We start from the raw sequence: 9,094 nt of genomic DNA, 5'->3' as shown, positions 1-9,094 counted from the left end.
CGGGGCCATGTTCCACTGCATCCCGCTGTGGCGGTGCAACCGTCATGTGGAGGCCATCGACAAGCGGCACTGCTCGCTGGCCGCCGTGCCCGACGACATCTACCGCTACAGCCGCAGTCTGGAGGAGCTGCTGCTGGACGCCAACCAGCTCCGCGAGCTGCCCAAGGTGAGCCCGGCCCGGCCCCGCTCCCCTCCCCGGCAGGTGCCGGCCCCGGGGCCGCGTGCCCCTGCCCGGCTGCCTGCGACGTGCCGGACCCCTCCTCGGGGCAGCCTGCGCGGCGGCGCCCCCCAAACACCCCCGCTGGGGGCAGCGCCCGCTGCGCCGCCGCTTGCCTGGTACGGTGCTTGGAGAGCCCTGGAGGTAGCGATCCCGGCCGTGTTGTAGATCCCTGGAGCGAGTTAGACAGCTCTGGAGTTATACGTCCTTGGAGTGAGCTTTGAAGCTGGAGATCCCTGGCGTAAGTTGGAGATCCCTGGCATTACAGATCCCAACTAGCCGGAAATCTCTGGCATTATAGATCCTTGGTGTGGTTATAGAGCTCTGGAGTTGGAGATATCTCTAGTTATAGCTCCCTGGAGTGAGTTATAGAGCTCTGAAGCTGGCGGTCCCTGGCATAGATCCTCTGGAGTTGGAGATCCCTGAGGTTGGGCTCTATAATGTCAACGATCTGCAGCTCCAAAGGATCTCTGGGATTGGAGATCTCTGGCATTATAGACCCCTGGAGTGAGTTAGTTCTGGAGTTGGAGATCCCTGGAAGGAGTTGGAGAGCTCTGGGATTATAGATCCCTGGAGTTAGCTGGATATTCCCGGAGCTGGAGAGCTCTGGAGTGAATTAGAGATCCTTGGAGCTCAAGATCCATGGAGTTTTGTCCAGGTGTAAGTTGTCTGCTTTCTCTGGCTTCCTCTGGAAGCCTTCTGCTGTGCCAGTCAGCCGTCAGGATCGAGGCAACACGCTCGACCTCGACTGTCACCGCTCCCAAAGATACATGCTGAGAACTCAGCAGCTGGGAGGGCAGCAATGTGCACGTTGTGGTCGTCAGCTGAAAAATACCAAAATCCTTTGAAACAAAGAAGACCCCCCCCCCCCGAAAGAAAAAAAGAAGCATAGAGTTGTCTTATGTGGGTGAAACAGGAGCAGGGTGTCACAATGAAAGGTCCTTAATGATTCATCATTCAATTGAACCTACTGTACCCGCCTGTCTGATTAGTTAAGGGACACTGCCAAGATATTTTTTTTTCCAAGAGAGATACAGAGAGAGACAGAGACACAGAGAGTGTTTTCCAATGATCAAGGTAGAACCCCTGCTGTGGGAGGGAGAGGTCAGAGGTCTGTAGTTCCCTGATGTCACTGTTAATCACCCCATGTGTTCACACCTAAGTCAAAGAAACACTCAAGCGAATTAAAAAAAGATCTGTCGTTTTTATAGCTAAGTAAAGCCTTTTCTGGACTGAGGGGGAAAAATCCTTCTCTATCAATGAGATTTTCCTTTTTCCTTTCTGCATTGGGAAACTGAAATATAGCTGTCTCCAATGTTTTACATACTATAGATATAGTACAAGCTCTGCAAAGTCACCTGAGTTGGGCAGCTTTTCTGGAGGAATATTCACTGGAATCTTACGTGCAGGCTGCTGTTGACATACTGTAGTCCAAGTCTGATTCATAACAGGTCAAGGCTTACTAGTAATCAAAAATCTTATGCCACTCTGAATGAGTTATTCTATCAGGTGCCAAACCGCCCTGTCTTATGCCTACAAATCAGTTTCGAAACAAGTAGGTGTTGCCACTACCAAGAGTAGTAAAGGTGCATTATTCTTAAATACTTAAAGCTCTGATCCCAAGTAATTGAAAAGAACAGTTGTCTAGCTGGAACGGCTTTCTTTAAAATGCCGGGGTGGGGGGCTTATTTACTTTTTCACTTGATAAACTGGTGATTTTACAAACATTCCATTGTATAAACTTTGTATACCTGCAAAACGCTTGTGAAGTGTAGTCTTCAAAACATGACACTGAAAGTGAAGCAGCCTTAACTAAAACTAAATATAGGGGGCAGGTGAACTTTTCTGAACTTGCAATTTTGAACCTATGTATGAGTCTCACGGGTTGTAGCTGAACAGATAAGCCAGAAAAGAATTTACAAGTGTCAGTGTTTTTTGTTGAATCAGGGTGATTCTGTTCATTCTCTAAAACTTAAAATCATGTGGGGGGTTTTTTTTACCAGCTTTCTTACAAGAGTGTTTGACTCTTTATTATGAACAATAATTATGGAATGCATTCTGAGACTGGAAAAGACGTTTAATAAAAAGGAATGGCTTCTTGAGCTAAGCAGCATCTTTTGAAATACCTGAAATAACAGGTTTTGAATCTTGGTGGAGCTGATTAGAATTTCATTCTTCTGAGGCAGACAGATCTGGTTTTGCACAACTTTGTTTATAAGGGCTTCCTGGTGTGACCCTTGGTGTGGCTGGCTGCCTCTAGATTTTTTCTGAGGGAAATGAATCTGTTTTTGTACAATTTGTGCATGTATTGTTGCAGGTGTGACACTTTTGAAGATTCTCTTTTGTTCTTTGAGCCATATTTTTCATAAGAGGAAATTAAAGCTGACCAAAATGCCTTCTTCCTTGTTGTGCAGCGTATTGCACTCCTTTACTTACTGTTTTGGTTTTTTTTGTTCTCAGACACAGCCTTATAACAGGTATGAGTGTGCTTTATAAATTCCTTTGCGACTAGAGCTCTGTGTAAACATAAGAGTTGGCTGATTTAAATGACAGATGCAAACTTATCCATGCTGTTTCCACAGACGTTTTCTTTCATCAGCAGTACTCTTGATATCTGCTTGGTGACTTGTACAGTAGTTTTTTCCATCTGCCCAACTAGAATCTGTTCCCTGTGAGATCGTCTGCCTGCCTAACGATGGTATAGAAATTAGTCTCTTCTCAGGGTACAGGAAGTTCTACAGATATGAAGAGGTGTCTTGGGATTGCAGTAGAAATAAGCAAGAATCTAAGTGTAAAAATAAGTTCTTAGCAGATAAAAAAGTAAATTAAGAATTCTTGCAATTTGGCAGGAAACTGATGTGTGGGTTTTTATATGTATTGATGGTTCAACACACAATTTGATTATGAAAACATGTCTGTAGTGACATTTATCCTGATGCTTCATGTCTTGCCAATACCATATGAAGATACTTCATTAGAGTTTTTAGAAGGGTGCTGTACTATGACCATTCTTCCTCTATTCCGCAATGTCATTTCGTTAATCTATGAAAAATGGGTGTGTGTGTTTTTTGGATATTCTAGCAAAAATGAAAAAAGGAAACAGATGTGCTATGGCACTCTCCTAATCTATTGAAACTGGGGTCAGAACGTCCTTCTCTAAAATTTCCATTACATCAAAAGCTTTTAAAATGTTGCCATTGTAGTAAAACTGGCCTTATTAAGAATAATAATGTGCAACTTTGCCAGTCCTGGGTTGATGTGCTTTTAATATTAAGAGGATAATGTTGCTGCATTCTGTAAAGTGAAGGTACAGAATTGGGAAGGGGTATAATAAGGATCAAATCACAGTGTTGTGAAACAGAAGATGCCGTTGATATCATTGGGAGAGCTGTTTTTATGAACTGGTAAAACAGTAGTTCTGAACAGTCCCATTTTTGTATTAAGGGCACAATATAACATAACATCTCACATTGTGCCCCTACATCTATTTAAAAAAAGCGTGAAAAACAAAGAGCACTTGGATAAGCTTTTAGAGATATTCTTAGACTAAATTTGGAAATTCCCTTACTTGGTTCTTGGTACATTACCACTATTATGGTTATGGAAAAGCCAGGGAAAATGAGAGTCTTGCATTATGCCATGAAGTTCTTAATAGCCTGTTCTCCAGCAAATGGATTGATTGTAGGCCACAGAGTATACTGTTGCTGTAAGTTATTCCACAACATTATAAAGCATTTGTGTCTTGGTTAGGGATTTGGCACTTGGGGTCAGTTAAAGGGATTATTTAGACTGTTCTTGAGGAAAGAAGAATATTACATACTTTATAGAAATATTTTGATTGTTCTGCATATAGTTAGTCTTTGAGTAGAGTTAAGAAGTTGTGCTTCTGTAGAAGGATTGTACAGTACATTACTTGCTCATTGTAAGCGGGCAAAGTCTATCCCTTTTTTCTTGGTTTCTGACTGATGTATATGATTGATGTTCATTTGCTTTGTGGGAAGGACTACAGAAACAATTGAAGCTAGAGAGAAGACCCTTGTGGCAGAGTAATACAGGATTAGGGTCAAGCCCACATGGATTTCTATTCCTAACATTGTCACTGCTTTGGGTACTTCACCTCTCTGCATATCTGTGTCCCCTTTCACTTGCTGTCTCTGTGAAGTTGTTGGGTGTACATTCCTTATTATTGTGTTTACTTAGTGGTGCTCTGTTCTTGGTTTGGCCTCTGAAGTGCTGTTGTCATACTATGAAAACAAGGGTGTAGGGTGGTGGGGGGTCAGACCTTCTGGCAGGTATGTCAAGGCTAGGCTCTATGCACTCCTGGAGTGCCCTTCCAATCCCCTTCTGTTGTTCCATCTGCTACGGCTTTCTGCTTCCTGCCTGATCTATGGTATGCCACATGCAGAGGCTGCCCCATGTCACTTGTGGCACGTGGGGCTTGGTCAAAAGTGCGTCACAACGGCTCACAGGCTGCATTCAGCTGCCACTCCCTTCATTGCTCTATCTGCAACAGTAGCAGCTAGGGCAGGGGTCAGCAGCCCCTGGCATGTGTGCCGAGCATGGCACGCAAGGCCATTTTGCTCAGCACAGCACCGCCAGCCACAGAGCCCAGGCTGCTCCCACCAGGTGGCTGGGAGGCTGCAAGCCCTGCTGCAAGCAGACCCCGGGCTCCATGGGCCGGCTGCAGCCTGGAGGCTGCAAACAGCTGCTCCAGGCTCTGACATGTCGGCACTCTGGCACCTTCCAAGGTAGACATTGTGGTTTTTTAGCACTCCAGCCAAAAAACATTGCCTACCCCTGAGCTAGGGGCTTCAGGCTCCCCCTGCCTCTAGCTTCTGCTTCCTGCCTGGCCCCATGGGTCAGGGCAGAGCAGGTTGGCACAGCCAGCTGTGTTGGGTAAGCACATGAGGTGGATTGTTGGTGCAGCAGAAGAGCCTGAGCCCAGAGAATTGAAAGAGCGGCTGAGGCACTTGCTTCCACACCCACATGCATGGTGCAGCAGGGTGTGGGGAAACGTGCCCACTGTCATGGCAACTGGGCAGCACCTGTGTAGCAGGGGAGAGCCTGGGAGGCCTGTGGTGCACACTGATGCAGTCCCTGCTGGTGTGGCTCACGGGGTGTGACCTCCGTCCACTAAGTTGGACATCCCTGGTTCATATAATGGACCTCACTGAGAATTGGCCTTTTAGGAAGGGTTGTCTTCTGTTCTTCCCCCAGTCCTAAATCTGAATATGCAAGCAGAGTGGAGAGAAACACAGGATGAAGCTATTATGATGGGAACCAAATATGTACTGCGGGATGTACTTAGGGCTTTGTTTCTTAGCATGAGCAGGCATAAAACAAAATGGCCAATTTTCTCTTGTCAACATGAATCTTGAGTTCACTGGTGAGCTGTTTTCTACTTGCCAAAATACAAATAACATCAATTTATTTACTTTCCAGTACATGCTCAATATTGAAATTTCAATCAAACCAGTGTGAAAGCATATAATGAAATCTTTTAATCTCTCCCCTGCCCCCGCTCCCCCCCCACCCAACAATACTATGTAGAAACTGAGCTGGTTGGACAGAAGAACACATCTTTGATAATTTATTAAAATCCTCAATTCAGCTGTCATGTTTTCGTTTTACTTCCAGCATTTTAGTGCAGACTTCTCTGCAGCCATTTGTGCTGGAAACCTGGGTCCTCTCTTTTATCTGTTTAAAATTGGAGGAATTAATAGAAGATTATTTGAACATACCTCTCTCCCTTCTCCCTTCCCAATTTTTGGGTCAGCCTCTTATCTTTTGTATTTAGGATCTGCAAGGTTTGGTAACTTCCCTGAATGGCTTTTCAGTTTTGTCTTTGCTGTGTTTTCTGATCTTTTAAGACAATTTTCTTCAGAGACTGATCCAGCTGTCACTTACACAGAAGTGTATACTACTGTGCTGTGTACTATTATGCTTACACATCCTATGGTTTATCTTAAACTTGTCTGCAGTAGACCTAAGCTAAACTGAAATAACCACTCTTTAAATGAAATAAGTGAGTATATAGGAGGATCTATCTGTTTACATTCACAGCTCTTACCTGTTGCAGTTCTCCATGTGGGAATGCCCACTGCAGGGTGTGCCTGTGTAATTTGTCAAGATCTTCTGAGGCTTCTTTTGGTTGTTGGTATGTGTCAGCTCCCTTCAATGGAGTGCCTGTATCTATCAGGCATTTGCACAGTGCTGTCTTCAAGCATTCCTGTCTCTTCCTTTCTCTCCCACTTTTCTTAAGAAAATGCAAGATGCCTATATGAAATAAGACACACAATTTTAAGTTTTGGTTTCAACCCTAGTCTTTTTCTTTACAGAACCTAGGACATGTCTCCTGTGTCACAGTCCAATTGCAGGGAACCACGTCATACAATACCTTTATTAAACTTATGTGTATGTGTTACAATACTCATAAATTATGGTGCTATATAATTTCCAAAGCATACCTTGTCTGCAGACCTAAAACTTGTTACATCGTAGTGTATTGTATATGTCTGATCATTGAAACTGAGAAGGGAAGATACTAGGAAGAACACATAGTTCAGTGTGCTATAAATCAGCTTGTATAACAGTACTTGTGACTCACATTGTAGTGACAGCATGTACTCTCTAATAATTTATTTGATTGCACCATTATTAATGGTGCTTAATGTATATTGCTGTAAATATTTCTGTATAACTAACACCTGGGAATATTCACATGAAATACAGTTGAAATTTGTACTTCAGGTTTAGGCTTTCTGTAGTGGTAGTTCTGTACACATTAGTGATGTGAAAATTGAAGAACAGTACATACATTCAGAGAATACAGTCTAAGTAAAAAAATTTTTTGTGTAACCAAACTAAAATTCTGTATAGACTTTGTTTAAGAAGTCTTTCTTTAATGTTAAAGCTGTAACATGTGAGTAGCTCTTTCACATGTGTTCCTAAGATGGAGAGAATGATGTATATAACTTTTAAAATCTGCAGTAAACACTTGAACTAGCAGTTTCCAAAATACATGATAACTTACAAAGAGAAATGATTCTGAATCACTATGTTAACTGTACTAGCCTAAATATACAAGAACACTGTGTGCTAAATGCTCCAAATAGTACTGGCTTCTTAGTATACAGCATTTGTTAATTTAAAATTCTCTCTATTCCTCTGACCCTAGCAGCATTAAACAAATAACACTATGTTGACTTAAAAACAGAACCCCAAATCTACTTGTAAAGGAAGAAAAGAAACTCATAACAAACATAAGTAACTTTTGCAGAAAACTGTAAATGCCTTGTTGGTAGCTCTGTGCGTATGGTTGAATGAAAGTGCATATAGTTCTCTGGATTTCTTGTAGAGGTCCCGTTTGATTTTTATTTTGTCTTCCTCCTCTCTTTTACCTTAGGGATATCTTATCTACAATTCTGGTTAGTGGTATTATAGTGACTTTTATTTCAAATGGAGGAAGGAAGGCAGGGGTATGTCTCAAGACACTATTCATTTAGTTTTACTCTCAAACATAGATTGCTTTAGCTCAGGGGTGTTAACCTATAACCTATGAGTCATATTTGTCCAGTGGAGCCTCTTTATCCAGCCTACTGGGCTACTGATGGGCACGAGACAGTGGGGGTGCATGGCCTGCTGGGCATGGCCATTGCCGATCAGTTTGGCCTACCACTGCTGCCCCTCAGCTCACTCCCCCAGATTCACTGCTGACATCACTGCAGTGGCTACTACAGCAGTCCTCGTGCCTCAGGCTGGATCCAGTCCACAGGAAACACCACGGTCTAGATCTTGCCTGGGGCCTAAGATGAGTTTGATGCTTGTGCTTTAGCTGTATACAAGTTCATCAGTGAGAAGAGAGGCTGTCTTGCTCTGGCTCTTGGGGCTAATGCAGTTAAGCAGCAGCATTGACAGCATGCAATAATAATATGTGATTACTGGTCTCCCTTGCACCGGCAAAGGTGTACATAGAGAATTTTTTCTCCTATGTGATCAAATGACAGTAGCATCAGATGTTCTTTAGTCTTTATTGTTGCTCCTTAGTTCACGTGAAGGAAAACATAAGCCCTTCCCTACCGGGAAACAAAATAAAGCAACATTTTTTTTGGTCTTGCGCTTCTTGGGGACTCTGCAGTATATGAACTTTAGAAAGTGCTTTGTAAGAGTGAGCTGTGACAGCACAGACCTGGACTCAAGCTTGACCTGTTACAGATAGTAGGTCAGAGGATGACAGGCTTTTGAATACTAAACCTGCCAAAAACTAAAGTCATGGTTCAGTGCCAGTTTTAGTGAGGCTTCAGTTAGCCCATTCACTCTCTTCTTGCTGACCTCTGTTCCTTCTTTCTGCCTCCGAGTACAGAGCATCCTTTGGACGGAAGAGAACAGAAATGCAGCTTTTGCTCAAGTTTTTTGTCAGGCAAGTCATTTAAGGTGTATGTCAACAGAAATGGCATTACAGTCTGTAGGTCTGTCACTACTTTTCCTTGCAGTGAAATTTAGCTCTCCTTTTCAGTGTGAGTTATACAGATTGTACAAACTAATTTGATCTTTGATCTTAATAGCTGGAATAACTGCTGTTCAATACAAATAGTGTCTCTTTGAAGCTCCATTATCTTTTTAGAGTAAAGGGATAGATTAGTTTAAAATAAATGTACATAGCTGGAGGGCTCACATTGTAATCCAGTCTTCACAAGGGGGTCTACAGAACTGACTGAAAAGCCTTCTAGGGGCAGAATGAATTGATTTCTTTTTTAAATCACCTGATTTTAATCACAACTTATCTGACGTTTTAAAAAAACGTCCTTTAAGTCAAAATGGGCGTTTGAACTGACTGCTAGAGTACAAGTGACTTGACTTGGACTATGAGGCTTGCAG

The 9,094-nt window shown here is 42.9% G+C and overlaps 1 protein-coding gene across 1 annotated transcript in view; it reads left to right on the top strand.

Annotated features, from left to right (window-relative positions):
• The first annotated feature begins 6 nt into the window (after positions 1 to 6).
• The window catches only part of LRRC1 (leucine rich repeat containing 1), a 144,647-nt gene continuing 135,559 nt past the window's right edge, over positions 7 to 9,094 (top strand). The window contains exon 1 of the mRNA XM_019520563.1: positions 7 to 166. Within this exon, the coding sequence (XP_019376108.1) occupies positions 8 to 166 (159 nt within the window). The 5' untranslated portion in view covers position 7. The remainder of the gene's footprint in view (positions 167 to 9,094) is intronic.

Source organism: Gavialis gangeticus, unplaced genomic scaffold, assembly GCF_001723915.1.
Source record: "Gavialis gangeticus isolate Ggan-Ray unplaced genomic scaffold, GavGan_comp1, whole genome shotgun sequence".
Taxonomy (NCBI): Eukaryota; Metazoa; Chordata; order Crocodylia; family Gavialidae; genus Gavialis; species Gavialis gangeticus.
The sequence above is the reverse complement of the archived record's forward strand: the minus strand, read 5'-3'. Positions and strand labels throughout refer to the sequence as shown.